Source organism: Hyperoodon ampullatus (assembly GCF_949752795.1).
Source record: "Hyperoodon ampullatus genome assembly, chromosome: X".
Taxonomy (NCBI): domain Eukaryota; kingdom Metazoa; phylum Chordata; class Mammalia; order Artiodactyla; family Ziphiidae; genus Hyperoodon; species Hyperoodon ampullatus.
This window is the reverse complement of record NC_136913.1, coordinates 129321966-129347866: the sequence shown is the minus strand read 5'-3', so window position 1 is coordinate 129347866 and position 25901 is coordinate 129321966. Positions and strand designations below refer to the sequence as shown.

The 25901-nt window shown below is 44.6% G+C and overlaps 1 protein-coding gene across 7 annotated transcripts in view; it reads right to left on the bottom strand.

The window, feature by feature from the left end:
* Window positions 1-19082, bottom strand: part of MTMR1 (myotubularin related protein 1) — a gene marked incomplete at its 5' end in the record, with an annotated part of 71091 nt that extends 52009 nt beyond the window's left edge. For 5 of the 7 annotated variants that reach the window (XM_079728172.1, XM_079728173.1, XM_079728176.1 and 2 more), the window contains 3 exons: window positions 433-456; window positions 13126-13231; window positions 18931-19082. In XM_079728172.1, the coding sequence (XP_079584298.1) occupies window positions 433-456; window positions 13126-13231; window positions 18931-19082 (282 nt within the window). The remainder of the gene's footprint in view (window positions 1-432; window positions 457-13125; window positions 13232-18930) is intronic. The other 2 variants (XM_079728175.1, XM_079728178.1) reach the window with 1 other exon arrangement.
* Window positions 19083-25901: the final 6819 nt, after the last annotated feature.

The window sequence follows — 25901 nt, the reverse complement described above, 5'->3', positions numbered from 1 at the left end:
ATCTTACTTAGATCTCCTACTCATGAAGGAGGACAACTGACCACTTTGTTGTTGTTCTTGTTGTTGTTATTAAATACTTCATGACAAACGAGGTTAAATTAAGAAGACTCTGTAGGCCTAGCCTTATAAACCCGGTGCCATGAATACCCATTTGGTCAGAATTCATGTAACGCAACAGAAGTCAGTATTGCACAGTGGTAACAATTTTAGCATCCTGCCCTCACACACATTGGCTTTTTCTGCACATAGAAACATTGTAACAAATAAAGCATTTCTAGTGAACACTGAAAGCTATGACACAGCAGAGCAAACTGATCTGAGTGACTCATAAAATCAGTGAGAAGGCAAAGAACGCTAAATAGACTAAGTGTTCGATAAAGCACAGAAACACACAAGGAGGAGGCCCATGTGCCGAAAGCCAAATATCCTTACCCTTATATCAGGCCTCCTGAAAACCTGTCAGTTAAAACACAGAACATCATCATCAAGGACACGTCACTATTGACCTGTGAAAGATGCCATTAAGTTCGCCAGCCCATGCCCTAAGAAACATCATAATACTCCAAATAAAACCGAGCAGATCGATCCTAACACATTTGCCCTCTAAGTTCCATTCGATATCCAATCAATCCTAACACGTTTGTCCTATAATTTGCAGGCAAGTCTATGACTTGGAGAAACTTATAGCCCTTAGGCTACAACAAACGACATTATTTTAAACACAAACCCCTTCTGTCAAGGGCTATTACAAGACAGTGTGAACAGGCCGTGTGTGAAAAATTCATTTGTGTGTCTGTTTGGAATACTGAACGCATTTTCCGCATAGAAACAATGATATAAAAAGGTGGTTCTGCTCCCAAACCAGCCCACAGAAACAAAACAAAACCGAACCAAGAAACCACAAAAGCGCCCACAGCTGGCGCAGAGCACAGCTCAGCCACAGCGTTAATGGGACCATAAAGCCTAGTTAAGCACAAATCTTAATCTGGTTTCTATAGGAATTCTATTTCCAATTCGCACTTGGGACTCCAGAATTAAACTCCCCGATGCGGCCGCCCCACAGGGAGAAGGTGCCCGTCCCTTACACCAGCCCAGCCCCACTGCATGGGGAAGGGGTGGCCTCAGCTGGGAAAGGGTAGCTGGTGAGGAGGGGAGGGGAGGGGAGGGGAGGGGAGGGGAGGGGAGGGGAGGGGAGGGGAGGCCAGCCTCTGTGCAAGGAAAGCCAAGCTTTACTAAATCGGGACACTGATTTTAGAGAGGTCATTCCTGTGACTCCTACTTGAACGTGCAGCTTGAGCGTTCGGGGAAACAGCCCAGAGAACGGATGGAACTTTTGAAAAGCGAATAGTGCTAAAAGTCTGAGGAAGATATGAATCATCTGTTCCCCACTCTCGAGTCTGAAATCTGATCACTGTTACATACGATAAACACTGTAGTTTCTATGGAAAACAGATCACTTAAAAAAAATCACTGTAGGTTCTTATTAGCTTTATAGGTTTTACTCATAAAAGAAGACCACATGAATATGAGAATATAGAGTTCATCATTGTTACCATTAAAAGAAAATACTCGGGCTTCCCTGGTGGCGCAGTGGTTGAGAGTCCGCCTGCCGATGCAGGGGACACGGGCTCGTGTCCCGGTCCGGGAAGATCCCACATGCCGCGGAGCGGCTGGGCCCGTGTGCCATGGCCGCTGAGCTTGCGCGTCCGGAGCCTGTGCTCCGCAACGGGAGAGGCCACAGCAGTGAGAGGCCCGCGTACCACAAAAAGAAAAAAAAAATACTCTTTGAAGTAAAAAAGGTATCTGAATTAAAGGATGCTGTAGCTCAAAGGGAATTAAAGCCCAGAAGTTCCTAATATAGAGTACTTAGACTAAGAAGCTTAAACCTAGCTCTTTTTTTTTGAGGGGGTGGTGGTGATGCATATGTTTATCATCTTAATTGTGGTGCTTGTTTCACACGTGGGCACCGATCAGAACTTATCAATCTGTACACTTTAAATATGTGAAGTTTATCATTTGTTAATTACAACAGGATAGTACAAAATAAATAAAGTGCATGCTTATGTTAATACAAAACTCAAAATGGGACATACGTGGTAATAAAGTCAAAATAGTCTCCCCTGCCAAGCTTCATCTGTCAGTGCTAACCACGTTTAGCGAGACTTTGTTTAGTTCCGAGGGTTGTGCCTCCGTAACCAGGAGTATGCCCACACCACTACTTCTTGATTTGTCAGCTTTAAACAGTACCTAGTGACCTAGCTACATGAGAAAACATGCTTTCTCAAACTACTCCCTCCCTCTTCCCAATCTCTGCTGATTGAAATTGTAATTTTTATTTTTTTATCATTGTCCTTCTGCAGCAGCTGCATCATTTTTAAAAAAGCTCATGAAATAATGTTTCGGTGGCAGGCACTCTTCTAAGAACCTTGTATATACTAACTCATTTCATTCTCAGAACAACCTTGTGAGATAAAAATTATTATTGGCCCCATTTTTTGATGAGAAAACCAAGGCACAGTTAAGTAATCTGGCCAAGTTCAAGGTTTCAGAGCAAGTACTTATACCCAGAGGGTCTACTACACCGCCTCAGCCTAGCACTGCTGTAATTAAGCCACATTAACTAAAGCCTTCAAATGTTCATCTGCTTTCTCTTAACTCCCTCAAGGGTGGACGAAGAAAGCAACACCACGACCTCTTCCCTCGCATCTCCTTGCTCCCTCCAAACCTCTGCTCCAACGGGGTATTATTTTCACTTTTGTTCTGTAATTGCAATTAATTTTGAATGTTTTGTCTATAAGGTGATAGTAACAATTGACAACTAGAAAGCAGCATTCACAAGCAGCATAATTGGGCCTTAGGTGTAGGAGATATACCGCTGTCAACATGCATTTTGCTACTGGAAGGAGAATAAATCAAAAGGAAAGGGGCAGGATGATCATCTGCTTTGCCACCCACACAATTCTTCACCTGCTGTATGTAAGTCCTCGCTACTCTTGGTCGGAGGCCGGAAAGGTCAATGGAGGTCACCTGAGTTGATACCCATGTGTTTCTGCTTTATGGTTTTCCTCTCTCCTGAAATAAGCCATTTCCGGCGCACAGAGGTTCGTTTCCTTTTTCTTGAATCTGAATCTGCTCGAAGCCAGAGAGCGGTGGTTTGAAGTCAGGCGGCCTGGGGCCAGCTCTCACCGGCAGACTTGGGGCCTCCATGTGCCTGCACTTGGCCTCAGCTTCTACACGTACAAAAGGAAACGAGTCTACGAATGGCTGCGAGGTCCTGACCAGCCCTCAAACCCTAGGAGTCATTTAAACTTCATTGGAAGACTTCAGAAAACATCTCCCCAACCTAAACTCGGTGGGGGGCAAATAGGCCTCCAGTGCTGACAGCCCTCGAGAACTCAGACAGCCGCACAGGCTGTATCATTCTTTATATTCTTTATTATACAATGAACTGGTAAACCTCAGTGTGTACCTGAGTTCTGTCAGTTTTCCTAGCAAATGATCGGACTCAAGGAGGGACTTGTGGGAACCCCCGATTTGTAGCCAAGCTAAGCAGAAGTTGTGGGTAACCTGGGTACCCACTACTTGAAACTGGCATCTGAAGTGAGAACTTCTGTGGGACTGAGCCCTTAACCTGTGGGGTGTGCACTAACTCTGGTAGTATCAGAATCAAATTGAATTGGAGAACACTCAGCTGGTTGTGGAGAATTCATCAGTGTGGGGGAAAACTCACACATGTGGTGTCACAAGTGCTCTAAGAGGGTGGGGATTCAAACCCAAGCTGACTTGGTTTTAGTGCCCACGCTCTTAATCTCCATACAGCCCCACCTAAACCTGTCCCCTTTCTGAGGAGGCTGACAAATGCCCTCAAGGCTTAATGCCCAGAATGCCCTGTACTGTATTTTTTGGAGTCTCTTTTCTATGAATTCCACGCAGCCCAACCCAGCCCCGCTCCTGCACGTTAGGTGCTCACATCACATTTATGGAAGTGGACCGGCATTCAGCAATTACAATACACTCCTATTGTAGTCATTTTTACATATCATATACATTTTCATAGAGTAATAGCATACAGTAAATGAGCACTGTATGCATTTCATACATATGCTGCCCTTTTTAATACATTAAGCCTCTGCTGTAACACCCACTATACAGATGAGGACACTTGAGGCTCAGCAAGGTAAAGTAACTTGTTGGGCAGCTAGTCAGTCAGGTACAGGGCTGGACTCAAGGCAAAGTGCCCCGACTCCAAATTTTATGATCTTTTTGATAAACCATATGATTCTAAGTGAAATAAATATCAGTTTTTTTTTTTTTTATAAATGAGTTATCTTTGGGCTTACGCCTCTAAGAGGCTTCATTTCATGAAAAGATTGTAATAGTGGAGTAAAAACACCACTGTTCTCTGTTTTAGGCATAAAGTCTATAAAGTAATTCTGCTTTAGCAATCAGACCACTACAAAATGAGTTAAAGGGTTTGACCTGTTGGGTCAGGAGATCGCTCCGCTTGCTGCAGGAGCCTCAGTAAGGAGGAGTCTGCGCAACTTATTCCTCACCACCGGCTGCAGCCAGAGGCCAAGGACAGGCCAATACAAATCTCAACCAGTCATCCAAATACAACCCTGGTCTTTCGGAAAAAAGCCACACCTGAACCTGGCCTGACTCTTTTGTCAAACCCTAGCCTGAAACAATCATTCTCCCCTCTCTAAAGCCCTCCAGGAAATGTGACCAATGAGCCGTCCAATGAAGCATGCTGGCCCTAACTGCCATGTACAAAAGGGATGAGCATACTTGCAATTGAACTAGTACAGGATAATTGCTGATACCCTTTTCAGTAACCAGATTCTAACATCTTTATTCACATAACTATATGCTCCATTTAAATAATACTTCTGATATATCATGAGTTGTTAGAAATATTAATCAAAATTTATTCTACATGCAATATAGAGTCGTTGAGCAGTCTGTAAAAATCTTGACTTTTTAAAAATTAAATTTCTAATTTTGAGATAACTGTTGATTCACAAGTGGTTGTGGGAATAAGAGATTCCATGTACAGTGTACCATGTCACCAAATTTCCCCGATGGTGGCATATTATAAAACTATAGAACAATATCAGAACAAGGACCCTGACACTGACACAGCCAAGATGCAGAACAATTTCCTCACCACCTAATGTTGCCCTTTTATAGCCACATCCACTTCCCTCCCAGCCCCTCCCCTTCTTAGCCCCTGGCAATCACTAATCTGTTCTCTATTTCTCTAATTTTGTCATTTGAAGACTGTTACACAAATGAAATCATACAGTATGTGATCCCTTGGGAGTGGCATTTTCTACTCAGTGTAATTCCCTTAAGATTTAGCCAATTCTTTTCTCTGTCCTCTCTATTCTGCTGTTGAACCCATCCACTGAGGGTTTGGTGGTTTGTTTGGTTTCGTTTTTTGTTTCTTTATCATATTTTTCAGTTTTTAAATTTCCATTTGGTTCTTATCTCATATTTTCTTGCTGAAACTTTCCTGTTTCTTGTCTCTCACTTTCTATGTCTTCATTGTTTCAAGCAGATCTGTAATTGTTTATTGAAGCAGTTTTATGATGGCTTCTTTAAAATCTTTTTCACGTAATTCTAACATCTGTCATCTCGGTTTTGGCATCTACTGATTCTCTTTTTTCATTCAGTTTGAGATCTTTCTGGCTCTTGGTATGATGAGTGATTTTCAGTGGAAATCTGGTCATTTTGAATACTATAAGAGTGTGGGTCCTATGTAACCCTTCTGTTGTAGCTGCTTTCTCTGCCGCTGCTCCAGGAGAAGAGGGGCAGTGAGCACTGCCTCATTACAGCCAGGTGTGGGTACAAGTCCAGGTTCCCCTCTTGGCCAACGCTGCCATCCAAGAACAGAGGTCTCCTAGTTACTTCTGGGTCGGGGTGAGAGCTCTAGCTCCCAGTTAGGCTTCTGCCCATACCTGCCCAGCTGGCAGTGGCAGGAGCACTCATGACTGATACCACTGTAACCACAGTGGAGGTGTGGCCTCCTTGCCAGTGGGCGGCAGTGAAAGTCCTGACTCTCCACCAGGCCTCTGACACCACAGCTGCAGGGGTCACTGTGCCTTGCCACAGCCTGGCAACAGTGGAATCTAGGCTCCCCGCTTGGCCTTGCTGGCGGGGTGGGTGTGGGGCCAGAGTACAGTGGTTAGTGTCTAAAAGTTTTCTTTCTACTCGGGTGCCCCCTTCCTGTCCTTTGGCTAGAGAGACTAGGCTTTTCTTGTCTGTACCCGTTGGCATTTCTGGGTTGCTGGCTTCTTCAGCAACAAGTCTGGGTTATATATGGCAAAAACATAACCCAGGGATAGCACCACCCTGTCGTTCCTTAGGTCCTGAGGTCCCTAACTAGTCTGCCTTCTTCTCTCTACCTTTCAAGGCATTCTTACGTCTATTTTATAGATAATGTCCAGGGTTTTTATTTGTACTGAGAGTGAAAAATAAGAAAAAAGTACATCTGCTCCATCTTTCCAGAAGCAGAAGCCCAAATCTTGATATTTTTAAGAAATAATTCTACTCCACAAGTAATCCTGAGAGATAGGATAGTACTTTGACATTACAGTGGTTACAAACTGGAGGCCTATTGCTCCAACAGGCAGTAGCAGGGTTGTTTTTGTAATTTAATTGTTTTTAGGGGGACATGCTGCAGTCTCCAGTTCTCCACAGCCATGTCTGTTTAGCTTGTTAGCTATACCCTGTAGACATCTGTGTTTGCAAACTCTGATTTAATAAACAGATCACGAGGCCAAGCTATTAACAGTGGACTATGGTCATGGATTTGAAAAGATCGTGCTCAAGCTTCCCTCCTTCTAGACTAGTACTAAATTTAAGAAGTATTGGGCTTCCCTGGTGGCACAGTGGTTGAGAGTCCGCCTGCCGATGCAGGGGACACGGGTTCGTGCCCCGGTCCAGGAAGATCCCAGATGCCGCAGAGCGGCTGGGCCCATGAGCCATGGCCGCTGGGCCTGCGCGTCCGGAGCCTGTGCTCCACAATGGGAGAGGCCACAACAGTGAGAGGCCCGCGTACCGCAAAAAAAAAAAAAAAAAAAAAAAAAAAGAAGCATTAACTAAGACCGAGCTCAAGCATAATGAAGGCTTTCCCACACATTGCATCCCACTTCCCTCCAAAGCCCTTCTGGAAACTTTTGTTTAGGATCCAGAGTTTAATCACTGTACTAACCTATTAAATGATTAAATTTAGTATAGGACTCTCTCCATTTTCTCCTTTTTCTTCAGAATGTTTATGGAAGAGATCTAGCTAATGTGTGTGCAGGGATGACAGTAGGAGAAACAGGAGGAGAGGGACAGAGGGGTGGTGGTGGTGGTGATGATGATGATTGATGACGATGATGTTGGAGCCAGAGGAAAGAGTATGATCACATTAAAACTATAGTGTCCTAATTTCCTGAAGGCTGGCCAGAATCAAATCCTTTTGGACAAAACAGAATTGAAGAATGTTCTAGAAAGAAAGGAATTTAGAGACTTCAAATCTAAACCAAATTCTCTTAACCTTACACAAAAGGAAACAGGCACTCAGAGGTTATACAAGGTCACAAAGCTAACCAGTACCGTCTGTACTACTCCACCATGTTCGCTCTTCTTGGCCTAGTTCTGCTTTGCAAACAATGGAAGCTGATCAACTGTATCACTTCTGCTAATAGTTCCTAAAAATATTTCATTACAAGTTATAACTGTATTTTTTCATCTAATCTTTGGAACATTACATTCAGATCTTGTTCTTAAATGTTTTGACAAATTCAAGAGAGAGATCTGTACTCTCTTAGCCTGTTAAAAATGGAAGCAACTGAGTTAGTAGTAAGGGGGTGGGCAAACAAAACATTTTATTACATTTCTTCTAGTAGTCTTAATTATCAGGTAAATCTTCAGGATGACTTGGCATTAAGGCATACATTTATTAATTTAGTTAATCCATAATCCACATAATAGCTATCTACTCTTTCAACAGGGACAATGTTTTCCAAACTTCTGTCATCTTATATAACACCTCTACAAGTCTGGTTTGCTATATGCATATCACCTGTAGTAATATTAGTATTTATCTTTATGTTGACTTTATTTATTTATTTATTTAAAATTTATTTTTGGCTGCGTTGGGTCTTTGTTGCTGCGCGCAGGCTTTTCTCTGGTTGCGGCGAGTGGGTGCTACTCTTCTTTGTGGTGTGTGGTCTTAGTTGCTCCGTGGCATGTGGGATCTTCCCGGACCAGGGCTCGAAACCCGTGTCCCCTGCACTGGCAGGCAGATTTTCAACCACTGCGCCACCAGGGAAACCCTTTATGTTGACTTTAAATCCACTCTTTTTTCATATTTCGCCTGGCTTTAAGCAATAATATCCATTAAATCACAAGTCTGATGTGCCAGGTTTCCTACTACACATTAAAATAATTACATAACTGTTAAAACATGTCCATGGGGATATCATCTAAACTCATCTCATGTGATTCCAGTGATATTCTTACCACACCTTGGGTGATCTGACCCTAAGCTAACTGTCAATTTATGACATGGGTAAATAATAAAACAATTGTACTCTAAAATCTAACATGAGTTGCTAATTATTCAGGTTTGTGGGAATGTACCGGAAATGTATGGTCTCATCACCAATTTCAACAGATATAAACCTAGGGAAGCTGAACTTTTTACAATTTATTGTACGAAATAAATAGGGACTTCCCTGGTGGTCCAGTGGTTAAGAGTCTGCCTTCCAATGCAGGGGACGCAGGTTTGATCCCTGGTCGGGGAACTAAGATCCCACATGCTGCGGGGCAACTAAGCCCACCCGCCGCAACAACTGAGCATGCAGGCCACAACTAGAGAGTCCGCATACCACAACTACAGAGCCCATGGGCTCTGGAACCCGCACGCTGCAATGAGGAGCCACGCACCACAGCGGAGGATCCCACATGCTGCAACAAAGATCCTGCGGGCTGCAACTAAGACCCGACACAGCCAAAAATGAAATAAAATTAAATTAAATAAATGAATGAATGAATGATGAAATACATGAGGATGGAAGACCTAAAGAGACATTTCTCCAAAGAAGACATACAGATGGCCAAGAAGCACATGAAAGGATGCTCAACATCACTAATTATTAGAGAAATGCAAATCAAAACTACAATGAGGTATCTACCTCACACCAGTCAGAATGGCCATCATCAAAAAATCTACAAACAGGGGCTTCCCTGGTGGCGCAGTGGTTGAGAGTCCGCCTGCCAATGCAGGACACACGGGTTCGAGCCCTGGTCTGGGAAGATCCCACATGCCACGGAGCAGCTGGCCCCGGAGCCACAATTACTGAGCCTGTGCGTCTGGAGCCTGTGCTCCGCAACAAGAGAGGCCGCGATAGTGAGAGGCCCGTGCACTGCGATGAGGAGTGGCCCCCACTTGCCACAACTAGAGAAAGCCCTCACACAGAAACGATGACCCAACACAGTCATAAGTAAATAAATAAAAAAAATTAAAAAAAAATCTACAAACAATAAATGCTGGAGAAGGTGTGGAAAAAAGGGAACCCTCTTACACTGTTGGTCGGAATGTAAAGTGATACAGCCACTGTGGAGAACAGTATGGAGGTTCCTTAAAAAACTAAAAATAGAACTACCATACGACCAGCAATCCCACTACTGGGCATATACCCTGAGAAAACCATAATTCAAAAAGAGTCATGTACCAAAATGTTCATTGCAGCTCTATTTACAATAGCCCAGAGATGGAAGCAACCTAAGTGTCCATCAACAGATGAATGGATAAAGAAGATGTGGCACATATGTACAATGGAATATTACTCAGCCATAAAAAGAAACGAAATTGAGTTATTTCTAGTGAGGTGGATGGACCTAGAGTCTGTCATACAGAGTGAAGTAAGTCAGAAAGAGAAAAACAAATATCGTATATTAACGCATATATGTGGAATCTAGAAAAAAGGTACAGATTAACCTATTTCCAGGGCAGGAATAGAGACGCAGATGTAGAGAACGGACGTGTGGACACAGGGGTGGAAGGGGATAAATTGGGAGATTAGGTTTAACATAAATACACTGTCACGTGTAAAATAGGTAGCTAGTGGAAATCTGTGGTATAGCACAGGGAGCTCAGCTCTGTGCTCTGTGATGACCTAGATAGGCAGGATGGGGTGGGGGGTGGAAGGGAGGTCCAAGAGGGAGGGAATATATGTATACACATAGCTGATTCACTTCATTGTACAGCAGAAACCAACATAACATTGTAAAACAATTACACTCCAATTTTAAAAAAGCAAATTTAACAATAATGTGTAGGATATAATCCCAATCTTGTAAAAATAAGTAACAATACACCATCAAAAAAAAAAAGAAAGAAAGAAATGCATGAGACACACTGTTTCCCACCTTCAGAGATTCTGATTCACTGAGGGGACGGGGACCATGGAAGCTGCATTTCTGCAGGCACCCCAGGGAGTGCTGGTGCGGGAACACCCAAGGGCCACATTTTGAAAAACAGTGAACAGGAAGGCAGTACAAAATTTTAAAAATCACTCTAGCTTTTCAATAGGATGACTTGGGTTCAAACCCCAAGTCTAACTGCATGATACTAAGCAAGTCACTTAACCTCTCTGAGCCTTGCTTTCCTCATCTGTTAAATGATGATTATAATAAAAGCCATCTCACTGGGTTGTTTTAAGAAGTAAATGGATGATATGTCAAAAGAGTATTACAAAACCATAGAGTGCTGCACGTGCTAGAGGGCTGATGAGGCTGCTGCTGCAGCCTACAACTGAGAACACAGTCAGCGCTCCAAATCGAGGTGCAAGGGCTCTGCTCCACAGAAACATCTGCTCCCATTTCATTACTGACACTGAGTTTAACCTATAATAAATTAACCCCCAAGTTGAGTGCGTATTTCAAATAAGATATTTGCACAATATATAATTTCAAATATTATCAACGGATGACTGCACATTAAATCCTCAAGGAATTGTATCTGGACCTTCTTCAGGGCCAACCCCATGCGTGGCTCCCATGCCAGAGGTGTCCCAAAGGCCCACGCTGCTTACCCTCATTCTAAGAACTACTTTACACATAGCATGTAAAATTATCTGTGGTTTAGAAATATTTTATGCTTTTATTATTTAAAAGAACTCTCTCCTTGAAGAAAACATAACAACTCCTGAATTATAAATTTAACACCCAATTTGCAGACTTGGTTACAGGGCGAATCTAACAAAGACAATGATTAAAAAATGCTCTCTTACAATAATTCATCTAAAGCTTTAGCAATGATCTGATGTAGGTACTTAAAATTCAATTTACAAAATATAGAAAAGCCTTCTTTTTCTCTGAATACCATCTGTTAAACCATTCCAACACGAGCTAATTCTGCTATACAAAATTCGTAAATAAACTAAAAAATTTTTTTTAAAACCTTAGTTGCTTCATGTTAAAGTATAGATTCAGTCTTATCTATTAATGTAGAGGTTAGACAGCTATGCACACAGTCACCACCCTTTTCTAGAACCCACACAGCACTAACAACTATTCAACCATAATGAAAACCTTACAGTTAACACATAATTGTCCATAAAGAAAATCAATCCGAGGTCTAAGAGCTATTCTCTGCCAATATGGGTCCTTGAGCCTCTCCACTCAGTAGGGCAGTTTCTCCGCTAACGTGGGGCAAGAGGGCGCCTGGGACCAGTGGGGTCAGCAGCTGCCCAGTGACCAGCCACTGAGGCATAGGTGATGCAGCAAATGCTTCTCCCACCTGGAAACAGCAGTCACGTTTTGCCCAGTCAGGTTCTGAGGAACAGGAGCCCCAGCTCCTCCTACGTGGGCAAATATGGAAACCAGATAGCGGAGAAACCTATCAAGAACTATACTGCCACTCTTCTGGCTGGCCATATTATCCAATTTCTGTTCATCTCCAGCCATGCTTTCCTCTGGGAGGCATAAGCAACAGCATCCAATGGTTTGGACGAAGCAAGTCCAGCACCATAGCCAAATCTCAATTACACAGCCCCTGGAGTCAGTTTCTGCACTTGTTACAGGACGGGCTAAAGAGAAAGTGAGGCTAGAGCCCTTCAACACGGACAGCTATTAAGAATGACTTAAGATCGTTATCGTAGCTCTTGAACTCTTTGTAAGATTTGATGCCTGGCAAGGACTGATTTTGAGAGCCGTTGACCTAGGGTAGGACAGGATACTAAAATGTAATTCATACATACTTGTGAAAATCTATTCTCTCTTACTAGTGGGCAAAAATGACTATAATAAACTGAATCCTCAATTCAAGCAAACTGTACTACTGAAATGTAAACATGGTTTCACTTAATGTACCTGTTAATAGTTTCTTGACATTAAAACAAAGTTAGTCTTTAGCCTTAACAAAGATGGAGCACGCAAGCGTTTTATTTGTTAATTGATTCAACAAGAATTTATTGAGCACCTGTTATGTTCCAGGATCGTGCTGGGGGAGCAGTGGTGACAAAAAGAGCCCCAGTCTCTGCTGACAAGGAGCTTATCACTCTTAACTTTAGAATAAGCAGGGAATCCAACTTTTAAAATAAACAAGAAGAGATTTCTCAATTCAATAAGGACTAAAAAATGAGGCTGCCCATACAACATTCCTGAGATTTTGCAAGTTTTTTGCATTCTAGTATCACATATTAATGCTGAAAACCCATAGGTAGTACATAAATACAGAAACAAATTGTGAAGTTAGGGAAATACTATCTATCAGACATTTTCTGAAATTCAGAATACTAATAAAGAAAATATAGGCATTTATTATAATCAAATCTAAAAATACAATATATAATAAAATAATAAAATGGATCTGGATTTTTAAAAGAATGATCATAATCTAAAGTCAGCTTTTCCTCTCAATTATAAAACTATGATCACATATACTAGATACTGGTAAAAATGTCTCTTCTAAAGTTCAGATCTCTAACAACAGAGAACCTTTCACCCTTGTTCCCAAGGAAATGGCCGGTGAGCATCAAGGGGCCAAAGTCTCACTCGAATTAAAACTGCAATGCTTCTTGGCTACTTAGCATATTGAAAATGAATTAAGGACTCAATTCTGCTTACCTTGTAATCTCTGGATACATTTTCTGATGTCACTGAACCTGAAATCTGACTAGAAATTGTAGCAGCTATAAGCTGTTTACACCATTCAACATGTGATCCTGTAGGACTAAAAGAAATAGTGCAATTAAAATATTTTAAGACATAGCCTCTGAGTGAGAAAAATGAGCACTGACTAGGGATATATGTACATTTCTTTTTTTAGAGAATGAACTTTAATTAGACTATTTGGTTACCTTTACATTTAATATAAGAACTGAAATATCGACTGACCACTAGGAAGTAAGATTAGGTTCCAGGTTGACTTGAAATGAATCAACCAATTTATTTTAAGGTTAAGATTCTAGGCCTCAGACAGTTAAGCATGTTATTTTCTAGCATTTAATAAAATATCACTCAATTACAATTATATAGAGTGAATATTCTTAATGTAAGTAGAAAATAAATTCTAAAGTGAAATATTTATCTTACAGCATATGCTTTTCAAAAATGCAATCACTTTCATGCTGGTGGTTTTAAATCTAGAAAACGATGTAATTTCAAGTGAATCAAAGTGACTCTTAATGGAGCAAAGCTGATTGTATGATTTTAAAAAGAACAGACTAGAAAAGTTATGTCCTGTGTGTAGTAATAATGAGACCTTACATTTCTGTACGTGCTCTGACAACTTACAAAAGGCTCTTCCAGTCCATTATGATATCAGAGCCTGACAACCACATGTGATAAGAAGGCAGAACGGGGACGAGCCAACAGGTTTCTGGGATGAGAAAATTGAGGTGCAGTGGTGACATGGCCCGTCAGAAAGTGGTGGGGCTGTCCTTCCAGGATATGGTACCACCAACGGTGACCAACTCACCGAACCACAGGGCGAAACAGAGGCCAGCGCCACAGACGCTCGCCACTGCCTTAAACGAGAACACAAGGACGCAGAGAAAATGGCATCTCGCGCTTGTGTGCTGCTCTCAAATGTTCAACACATTTCTGCACACAGCCTCACCCGAGCCTCACGGTGACCCACCTTACAGAGGAGAAAACTAAGGCCCTAGCGTTTGACTAAGGTCACACAGCTGGTAAGTGGTCGGGCTGTGCTCACCTGACTTAAAGGACCACGTAAGCAAAGTAAGCACTGAGGGAATTAAAAATTGCCTCCAGAGGCCAGGCTCCTCTCTCAACTCATGAAAGCACTGAAGAAATCAAGTAAAAGGGCAAAAGATACTTATGAAAGTCTACCTTGCAGGTAGCTTTCACTGTAAACAGTGTTCCAGACCTTTGAAAATCTCATCACTAATTAAATCCACACTCGTGTATTGGAAGGATAAAAAAACCTGGAATCCCCAGGCAGTGTGTAAAATAACGTAACTAGTGAAATAAAGACATTTCATGTGCTCTACGAGCGATCTAAATTGCATTCTCTGACCAGGGCAGCCTAGTAGTTATCTGTGGGGCCGAAAATATAAGTCAAAACATTCGCTAAATGGGCAGACATTCCCGTCATACACCAAGACTCTATTTACCACAATTAATAACTAAGAGGAAGAAGGAGGGGAAAGGGAGGGATATCAGTTTCCTCTTAAAGGCTAAGGCACCTTTATTGTCCGGTTCTCCCATACTTTTCTTGCCAAGCTGCCTTTTCCTCTGCCAGCACCTGGGCCTCAGCGCAAATCTAACAGCAGGAACCCACCTGTTCACCCACCGCAGACGGGGTGGGTTGGAGGGGGCTGCTGTTATCCTCTAGCTTCCGTTCCCCTTCCTTCTAATGAGGACCCTTCTCTCCACGGTAGGGAGCTGCCCCTCTGCATTTCATAGGATTCTGCTCCACTTGGAGGGGAGTAACCCCAAGCTTTCCTCTTGGACCTGGAGCTGTGTAGACCTGCCCCCAGCACTGGCGGAGGCCACTCCCCACGTCCACCACCTCGAGGCACCCACAGAGATAGAGAGTAAGACATGAAGAAAACAGAGATGGGAAGCCTCATCCACAGTTTGCAACTCTGGCTCTGAATGTGCCTGCGACCATCTTTCGCCCTGGCTGCAGCAGTGATGGGAGCCAACACACTTCCTTTTTGGCTGCAGCTAGAATGATTTGTGTTTTTGGTACCTGCAACCAGAAGCATCCTGGTCAACAGAGTTATAAACAGTGTGGCATGGTGGGCTGGTAGACAGGAGGCCTGGCTCCGGGTCCTATTTCTGGCACCAGCTAGCTCCGTGACCTTGAGCGAGCCACATCCTCTCGCAGGCCCACAGCTCCGTCAGCATTAAGAGAAGTACGGTATTCAGAAGAGAGGGGAGGGACCACGGTCCACGGCTGAGCCACAGCTGCAGAGCCAAGGTCTACTCTGGGGGTCTCTTAAAAGAAGAACGTGAACCAGAGCCGGTCACAACGACGGGACTGAGGAGGAAGGCCACGTCTCCTCTCCCCTCTCTGCTCTTTGGTCAGTGCAGTCTCCCTCCACACTCCTGGTGGCAACAGTCACTTGCAGTCTGGGAGCTCCCAGCTTTGTTTCTGCAGCCTGGACTCCCCGATCTGGACGCCGAGGAACCCATGAGACAGCTCCACTAGTCGGTCCCAGAGACCCTGCCGGCTCCACGTGTCTAGACCAGCATCAGCCGCCCAGCCTGCAAACTGCTCCTCCAGCCCTCACGTTTCCTAAGTCAGGGCAAGGCACAGCCTCATCCAGGGGCCCCAGGCCCCAAAGCTGGGGTTTACCTTGGAGCCCAGGCCCCACTTCGCTCTCACATCTGAATGCTCGCCGAGTCTCGTCACTCTTATCTGCTAAGTATCATAAGAACGCACCTTGCCCATCCCTATCCCAATTAGCTTTTCCACACGCCCATCATCTGTTGGTGTTCTCCCGCCTTGTGAATTTAAGCCCCACCTCTATGCTGGTGACTCCAGCCCAGACACCAGCCCTGAACTCCAGGCTTAAATAAACCAACTGCCTCTCTGACATGTGCTCTGGGAAATCCAACTGACATCTCATTACTGTTAAATCCAGGGCTGAGAGCCTGCTAACTTCCTAACCCCACTCCACGTGGAAGCTTCTCCATCTCAGCAACATTGTTTTCCGCAAGCCGAAGACATTGGGATTGTCCTTGATTTTTCTTCTCTCCTACCCGACAACCAATCTTTGCAAACCCTACTGGCTCTACCCTGCAGATTTTCTTCAACTGATATGTTGAATTGGATCACTTCTCCCCTCCTCCAGCCCACGGCTCCGGTCGCAGCCACCATCCTCTCTCGCCTTGATAACTGCGACAGCCTCCCACCTGCTAGACTCTGACTCTACTCCTTCCCCTTCCGGTGCGTTGTCCACACAGCAGCCGTGGAGAGCGTCCTGAAATCCACAGCATCTGCCCCTGTGACCTCTCTGAGCTTGTCCTCTACTGCTGTCTCCCTAGCTCCCTCCCTGCTGGTGACACTGGTCTCCTGGCTGACCCCTGAACCCTTGGCTCACCCTCCCGCCTCAGGGAGCGCAGGCCTGTGCTGCCACCTGGATATGTGCATGACTAGGCCCCTCACCTCTTCTGGGGTGTGACTCAAAGGCCACCTTTCTCAACTACGCTCTTCCTGACCACCCGGCACAAAATTCCAACCACTGCCCAGAGTGCTCAGCCCCACCACTTCCTACCCGCTCCCAGCTGACTTTTCTCCCCCAGCACCTAACATAGAACACGTGTGACGTGTTCTTTTGTCTCTCTCTCTCACACTAAAAAGATGCTCCACGAGGGCGGGGATTTGTGCGTGTGTGCTCCCTGCTGTATCCTCAGGCCTAACACAGTGCCGGCCACAGAGCAGGCACTCATATTTGCAGAATAAATGACTGAGAGATTAGCATTTCCAGAACCAACTTAACCCAACTCAGTGAGACGGCCCACCTGCAGTCCATTCACAACACTACTGCACAGCAATTGTTCTCAAATGCCTACCCCATCCTGTAGCTCCCCTGATGGAAATCCTTTTGTGCCCCCCATAACTAGGGTGACCATATAATTTCTCATCCGAACCAAGACACTATTGTGAGTTGCAGAAGGATGCTACTGATAATTACACTGGCTCGACCAGTACCCTGTACCATCTGGTGCCAAAGAGACCACAAAGTCCACCCTACTTGTAGCTAAGGTGGTTATTAAAAATGCAGAATTTCAGGCTCTACCCAGGAGATGGTGGATTAGATTTAGGGTGGGATCCAAGAGTCTGCGTTTCAATCAAGCACTGGAGGTGATCCTGACTCAGGTTATACAGAACTGAGCAGAGAAGCATCGGCCCAGAAGACAAAGGCACAATTCCTTGGAAGGAACACAGGCCCCTTCAGGATCTAGCTCCTGCCTTCCCACAAGTCTTCTCTATTATCAGTTCCCCACATCCAGCATCCAGCCCACATGGCTGCACGTTCCACTCCTGTGGCCAAAAAGCGTCCCCTGCCCCCGTCCTGCCACTAAAAACTGAAGCGAATATCCCACCTCCGTGTACCACAGTGCAGTGGATCACAACTGAGGCAGCGGATCACGATTGAGAAATTCTAACACCTGGGCCTCACACCCAAACCTCCTAAATCAGAAGCCTCAGGACTGGGGTCTGGCCACCTGGAGTTCTTAAAAAGCTTCTCAGATGATTCCCACGCACACCACATCCAGAGCACTTCCAAGCGTACCTCCACCCTGGCACTTATCACACTTGATTTCAATGGCTGGTTTGTTTGTATTCTCCACTAGATGGTAAGCCAGAGAGCAAAAGCCGTCGGGCATTATTCTCTGACTCTCCAAGCCCTCATACATTGCAGAGTATCTGCAGATGAGTGAAACCCTGACCATTCCACGTACTGTCTTGACTGTGATTAGTTTTCAGTGAAGCTGACCACTTGGGTAATTACTTTATTAAAATACATTGTAATTACACTGAGGTAGAAACAAAGGGAATGTTTCTTGTTGTTCCTCTGCCTTTGGAAACTCCCAAAAGTTCAGCTCAGGGGTGTGACTCTGACAGGCAGGAACCAGCATCTGAAACTGACCCAGTGGCGTTACAACAGTATGTCTCGCCTAATTGCACTTTAGCGTCAGCGAAATGGCCAAGATGTGGAAAAGCTGCATGTTCCAGGCTATGGGATCACCCACCCCTTGTCCAGAGTGTCAGGGTGGCCCTCCCAGTTGGATCTGGTCGGTTTGTGCTTCTAACTGATTCATCTTAGTTCTCAGACTGCCTAAGAAGCAGTAGCCTTACGTGTTTGTGAAAACAATGAACCGGTTCCTTCAAAGTGTGAAGAACTGAAAGTAAACGATGATGTGTTCTCGAATCAGGAGCAGTTTGGAAGTTTTCCATCCCAGCTTTTCAAATGAGGGTATCTTTGCCTCTATCTGCGCCAGCCCGACACCCACGGGGTTCTGTCCCCCAACTGCCCCCTACCAACCCCAGCATCAAAGACCCCAAGCAGCGGCGGCGGGATTTGGGTCTTCAGACCACACGAGGCAAGGTCACGCTAAAAAAGGGGAGCCGGGGTGAAATTTCCTCCCAAACGATTCGTGGCCGGGGCAAGGGCTGCCGAGGTGGCTCCAAGGTGCAGTAGGAGGCGGCCTGGGACGCGGTTTGACACCTGTGAAGCCCCTCAGGGTGCGGGGAGCTCCGGCGCGAGGCGGAAGTGAGCCAGGTGCGGGCCCCAGGGACCAGGCGGGGGTTCCCGGGGCTCCAGAGGGGACGCGGGAGGGGGACGCCCCAGCTTGGCCTCGGCCCGGCGCGCGAGGAAGGGGCAGCCGGGCCTCGCGCGGGGCCCTCGGGAATCGGGGACCGGGAGGCCGCGGCGGCCGGGCCCCGCTTACCTGTCCAGGGTCTCCACGCTGGGCTGCCGGGAGCCGGCGGCGGGGGCCCCCGCGACCCGAGGGGGCCTCCTGCCGCCCGCCGGCCCCGGGCCCAGGCCCCCGCCGCCCTCGCCGCCCCCCGCCGCCGCCGCCGACGCCGCCGGCCTGTCCATGGCGCGCCGAGCCCGCCGCCACGGGGAAGCCGCCGTCGGGAGGGGAGCGGCGCCCCGGAAGGTCCAGCCGCGCGCCTCTGGCGGCACCGGTCTGCCGCCCGCCCGGCTCAGGCGGCCGCCGCCATTAGCTGTCACCTGGCGCCCCGCGTTACCCACAAGGCCTCGCGCGTGGGGTGGGGGGCGGGGAGGGCGGCGCGCGGCCAGGAGCCGGGTCCTCCCCCCCGCCCCGCCCGAACCCCACCTGGGCTCCCGGGCCGCCAGCCGGCGAGGTAGGGCCAGGGCGACCGGGCACGTCCCCAGCCACTTGGGGTCGAAATCCACCAATGGATTATGCAGAAAGAACGTGCTCTGCTCAGGAAACTACCATACTGACATTAGAGATGCAGGGTAAAAAAAAAAAAAAAAAAAGTTTAGGGAAATTCAACTACTCAGCGTGATTTGTTTTCCCTCAGTTTTCCTTCCCAGAAAAGTTTGGCGGTGGGAGAAGCCCAGGCCCCCTGGGCCTCCCTGGTCTTGACGTCTCCAACCCCGAGCAATCCCACACATTTTAGCAACCCCTCCTCACTCCGTTCTTACCCAGCCGTCTGTAGGGCAACCAAGTGTTCTGATACCGCCCTCGGAACTTCCGCCCTTGCTTTATATTAACAGTAACATTTAACTTCTGTCAGCTAAATCACCGCTTGTGAAAATCAAGGCAGTAGCTGATGATAAAGGCATTTAGGACATTTGATTCCTGTTCAATATTTATTTTCCTGCTCATTTTGTTAGGGTTTGCATATCCAACGGGCTCATCCCCTCTCAACCCACCCCTGATTTAGTTGGGGACGGGGATGGGAATCATGGCTAAGCCCCTTTGCCTGTGATTGCCCTGGGTATGACCTATGACCCAAGTCTGGCCAGTGAAATATAAAGGGAATACTTCCCATCCTGATAAAAGGCAGACCTGTCTGTAGACAAGGAGTTACTAGTTCCCATCCCAAACCCATCCTGCCCTCCCAGCTTAATAACTTCCAACTGAACTGTGAGCATGTGATGCCTGAAACCCCAGCAGCCATCCTAACACCCACGAGGGGATGAGCCTGGGGTGAAAGGGTGACAGGGTGAGGAGAGCTGGGAGGAAGGAAGGGAAGATCTCCAAATACACTGGAAACCCACCTCTTGCAGGCTTCTGGTTTTCCAAATTACTAAATCAAATGTTTAACCCACTATTATAGACTGAATGTTTGTGTCTCTCCCCCCACCTCCACCATTTATATTGAAGCCCTAACCCTCAAATTGGTATTGAGGTATTTGGAGATGAGGCCTTTGGGAGGTGATTAGGTCATAAGGTCATAAGGCTAGGGCCCTGAAATGATGGGATTAGTGCCTTTTTTTTTTTTTTTGGTCTGCGTTGGGTCTTCGTTACTGCGCGTGGGCTTTCTCTAGTTGCGGTGAGCCAGGTCTACTCTTCATTGCGGTGGCTTCTCTTGTTGCGGAGCATAGGGCTCTAGGCACACAGTCTCAGTAGTTGTGGCGCATGGGCTTAGTTGCTCTGTGACAGGTGGGATCTTCCTGGACCAGGGCTCGAACCCATGTACCCTGCATTGGCAGGCGGATTCTTAACCACTGCACCACCAGGGAAGCCCTGCCAGACTTTTAAAAGGTTTGCCAATATGTTGGTGTGGGGTGGTATCCCACTGTGGTTCGAATGTACATTCCCCTGATATCACCGAACTCCTATTTAACTAAGAAAACTCAGTTCTGACTGCATTCCCAAGAAGTTCCTCCTTGACCCCCTATCTTGGCCCCAAAGCCCCCCAATCTGCCTCTATTAGAGCAGGGTGCACCCTGCATGGGAATTACCAGTTAACTGAACTGTCTTCCTACTAGGCCAGACACTCAAAGGAGGCCACTGTTTTATTCAGTTTTGTTTCCCAACAAAGATCAGCTGACACAGGTCTGGGTCATAGTAGACAGTAGTTGTTGATAAATACTGTCTAAAAAAATACTATCGAAAATATTGTCTAAAAAAAACACTTCTGGTTCTTAGTCTCATCTATAAAACGACCCCCCCCCCAAAAAAACCCAAAATAAACAAAAAAAACCCTAAAAAACCAAGCCTATCAATTTTATAAGGTTGTGGGGAGGATAAATAGTACAGAGTTTGGCACATATGCCCCCAATAAATATCTCCCTTTCTTCCATTCAGGGACCAAGGGGGTTGAAAGTACATGGTCTGGCTTTAGATAGATGCGAGGATAGAAATAGGGAATAAAGTCAGAGGCAACTCTAAGTCTAAATATCGCCTGAGATGTAACAAAATGAATTGAGCTAGTTGTTTCACTAATTGTGAGTCACTTTATAGCTGGTAACAGGAGAGTGCGTCTGACCTCTCAGCTTGCAGGCCCACCATCATCTGCCAACACGGACTGAGGTGTGGTAGCAGCATCATAGCCTCCCCAGATGTCCACATCCTAATGCCTGGAACCTGTTCTGTGTTACCTTACACACCAAGGGGGCATTAAGGTTGCTGATTCTCTGACTCTGAGGTGGGGAGAGCAGCCTAGGTTATCCAGAGGGGCCCAATATAATCACCAAGGTCCTTTTTTCCTTTTTCTTTTTTTGGCCACGCGGGGAATCTTATTTCCCCGACCAGGGATCAAACCTGTGCTCCCTGCAGTGGAAGCGTGGAGTCATAACCACTGGACCGCCAGGGGAGTCCGCTAGGGTCCTTTAAATGTCAACAAGGGAGGCGGAAGAGTCAGAGTTGAGAGATTTGAAGGTGCTGTGCTGCTGGCTTTAGACACAGAGGAAGCGGCCACGACTCCGGGAAAGCAGGCGGCCACTAGAGGCTGGAAAAGGCAAGGATAGGATTCTCCCCTAGAGCTGCCAGAAGGAATGCAGCCCTGCTGACACCTTGACTTTAGGCCAGGGAGGCTAATTTCAGACTTCAGACCTCCAGAACTGTAAGAGAATAAATGTGTGGGGAAGATAATAAATCACCACTAAGTTTGTGGTGATTTCTCACAGCAGAAACAGGAAACTAATACACAGGGCCAATGCCATCTTCTACCATAAATATTGTATGTGCATAAGTGATGAAAATGTGTTTCTGACAAGGGCTGTTTGACTTGTAAGGAATCTTCGAGAACGTGCAGTCCATACCCTCACTGAGCAGGTGGACACTAAAGCCTCCTCCCGGGCCTCTCAAGGGGGTGCTGGGAGGGCCTCACATCTTCCATGCAAGAAGCAGGTCCAGGGCCCAGACAGGAACCCAGGTCCCCACACATCCCGACCAGGGTTCTTTCTAATACAGGTTTGTGACATAAAGCTCCCGAAATGAGATGAACAATTTTCTTTTGTAATTTATGTGGACTGCACTGAGGAATAGTCCATTTCAGAAGCACATACGTATTAACCACTATAAATGCATAAGCCGTGTTCTCCGTAACTACTAGAAAAACAAACTAAATCTTAATGGTCATGTCTAAACATTTTAGCTACCTTACATGTTTTAAATACTAAGCATTTAGCTACCCTACATGGTTTAAATACATTATCGCCTTTGCTTTTAAATGACAAATTACTTCAAATAAGGAATAAACCATAGCTGAATCTGAGCCTCATAAGGAAATGAGAATACTTTGTTTTGCTGATCTTTCATCTTCCAGATGTTTAATACAAAAGACTTTACTAATAATTCCTTAACTAAGTTATAAATCTACCAATAGATGCCAGAGTATTAGACTCATTTCAAAAATTGGTATTCCGGCAGCATGCTTTAGTGATTCTGTGAACCTAAAAGAATTCAACTGCAATCTATTTCAACCATTAGGTTTTCCTGCAGATGTGCTAATCCTCGTTCTTATTTGTGCTGCATGCTGCATATATTTATTTCCTTTGGGTGTCCCCAGATTTTACTTTAATGGCCACCAATGGCTATGTCCTCCAGTCAGAGGTGTATATACTCTGTAATAAATTCCTGTATTTTAAGAGCATTCCCTTTATGTAGTCCTGCCTTTGCCTAATGCTCCCAAATGCCACATGAGCTGTCCACATGACTGACAGCTGTATTCTGTAGAGAGGGCTGCAGGTGACGAGATACTGGTCAACAGATTTTCAAACTTTTGAGTATTATTCCTTCCCCAAAACTGTAAGGAGGAGCTTTGCTGCATTATCAAAAATAGATCAGAAAGTACTATGACTATAGTTAGGAAAAACCTGTTATATTATCAAAAATAGATATCATTCCAATTTACTTGAAGGGCTGTCCTAGGAAGAGATTATTCTATTTCATTCCAGAAGGCAAAGCTAAGGCTATTCATTGGGAATGCAAGAGAGGCAGAATTCAGTTCGATGCCTGCATACATTTGTTTCAATGCTCTGGGACTTTGGGCAAGTCAATGAACCCCTGCAGCAACAATGCTCTCCACAGTTGAAAAACAGGGATAACAGAATACCATGTGGCCACGAGGGCACAGTGAGGGTGAAACATAGCCGTGTGTGAAGAAGAACCTTGGAGAGCATTTCAAATACTCATAGTTTTAAAAGAGACACTTACTCTTTTAAGAGTCCTATTTGGATTTTTAAAAAATGGTAAGTTTACTAGTATAACTATTTAGTGTTCTTAGGACACGCGTAGATAATTTCCAGTTGGCTGCATTTGAAGAATTTTAATAATTCTTACCTAAAGAGACATCGAGTATGACTTGTTTCAACCAGTCCCTTAATCTCCCTTAATGTCAACTGCTGTGTTCTCCATCCAGAGTCTGAAAGTCTTGTGTCTCTGCAGCCCAGCACTTTTGTGAAAGCTATCCTTACTTTAATAAAGACAGCTGTGGCCTGACATAGAGAACAGGCTTGTGGTTGCCAAGGGGGAGAGGGGGTGGGGGAGGGATGGACTGGGAGTTTGGGATTAGCAGATGCAAACTAGTACATATAGAGGATGGATAAACAACAAGGCCCTATTGTAAAGCACAGGGAACTATATTCAATATCCTATGATAAACCATAATGGAAAAGAATATGAAAAAGAATATATATATATATATTTATAACTGAATCACTTTGCTGTACAGCAGAAATTAACACATGGTGAATCAACTATACTTCAATAAAATACATTTAAAAAAATAAAGGTAGCTGTGGCTTAAAATCTGCATTGTTAATGTACTTAAATTTCCAATATTGCTGGGATTTGGGGAGAGCCCTATACAAGGTTGCTAGTAAGATAAAGGGCATGTGAAGTAGATCCAGGAAAAGCAAGTAAGATGGGCAACATGCACATTTAAGACACATACACAGTTACAGCCCTGGGAATAGAGTGCAATGTTTAGTTAATATATTTATTACAGCAGGTCTTTAGTCATTATTGCCATGAAACATTTGTCATGAAATTTCACAGAATCCTTTCAGCTATTAGTATTAGCTTTTTTTCTTTTCATGGAGTGACACTTTGTTAATTTATGAAATATTTACAGCGTTTACAAAAAGCAAGAGACTGTCTAAAAAATTTCTTATACATACAAAATTTATACATTTATACTACTGCATTTGAGATGTCTTATTTGGTAGACCATTAAGCTATGACATAAAATAATTTACAAAGATATATTTAATCTCTCTTAATTCACTGAAAACAAAACCATATTAGCTATAAATAGTCCTTTACAAATCATTGTAGAACACATTAATTGTTTTTTAACTGTAGCCTTAACTTTTACAAATATACTGACTAAATGAATTAGTTCAGATATCAAATAGAACTGCATTTGAAATTGCATTTAATACTACAAAAAAAAAAACCTGAAAAAGCAAACCGCTGGGTACTTCAAGTAAAAATTTGTAGAACCAGTTTTTATGCACGCCTGGGTGGGGAGGGGTGTCAAACACCACTGAAATTGAAATGCATAAACACCATACTTTCAAGAATACGCTCAACAAATGTACATCTGCGGCTTTTATTTCAAAGGATGCTGCTCTAGTGACAGCTCACACATCCAAGATGGTCAACCCGACACTTTGGCAGATCAGCTAGTTTGACTAGAGCAACGTTTGCGAAAACATTCACGTAAGCAGCATAATGCATCTGACATCTTCAAACAGTGCTATAGAAGGGGTTTCTACCACCTGAAAATAGGTCAGAATTCTAGGCAAGCTCATGAAAGAACTTAGGAAACAGAACTGGCAATGTTAAAAACAATCAAATCATATTTAACTGGGCTCTATCAGTTTTCTTAAATATAAAAATATGCTTCTCTTGGGGAAAATACTTCATTCCAAAATTTCAAAATAATGGAAAGCTCATCTACACAGCTATTTGTCCTTAAGTCATCACACTTACGATGGTATGAAATTTGGCAATTATTTAAACACCTTGCTTGTGGATTATGCCTTGGAAGCTGAGCTCAATTTGGTTTTGGCAGGAACACACATCTCTCAAATTTGGGTTCCTTTTAGATCACCCTAAGCAACTACTATAAGCAGTTCGAGGTAAATCCATTTCACAAACATATATTTTTTCCCCTTTAGTTAAAACTGTTGTTGTTCCAATGAGGCCCACAAAATACATATTGTACACATAGTATTTCTGAAGAGGTAAATATAATTTAAATATTATCTTTCAAAAACTGCTTTTGGAAGGTATCAGCATTTTCCAAAACCCCATCTGGGCTCCTTTCTTCCAATTGCCGTGTAGACACTGTAGTTTTCTTGCAATATGTATTCTAGAAGGCACATGTTCAAGAGTTTAAGATTATGTTAGTTCAAGTTCTACATGGAGGCAAATATTTTAACCTACTCTGTACAGAGGCCCCGAATGAAAGTCAGCTATTTCCTTTA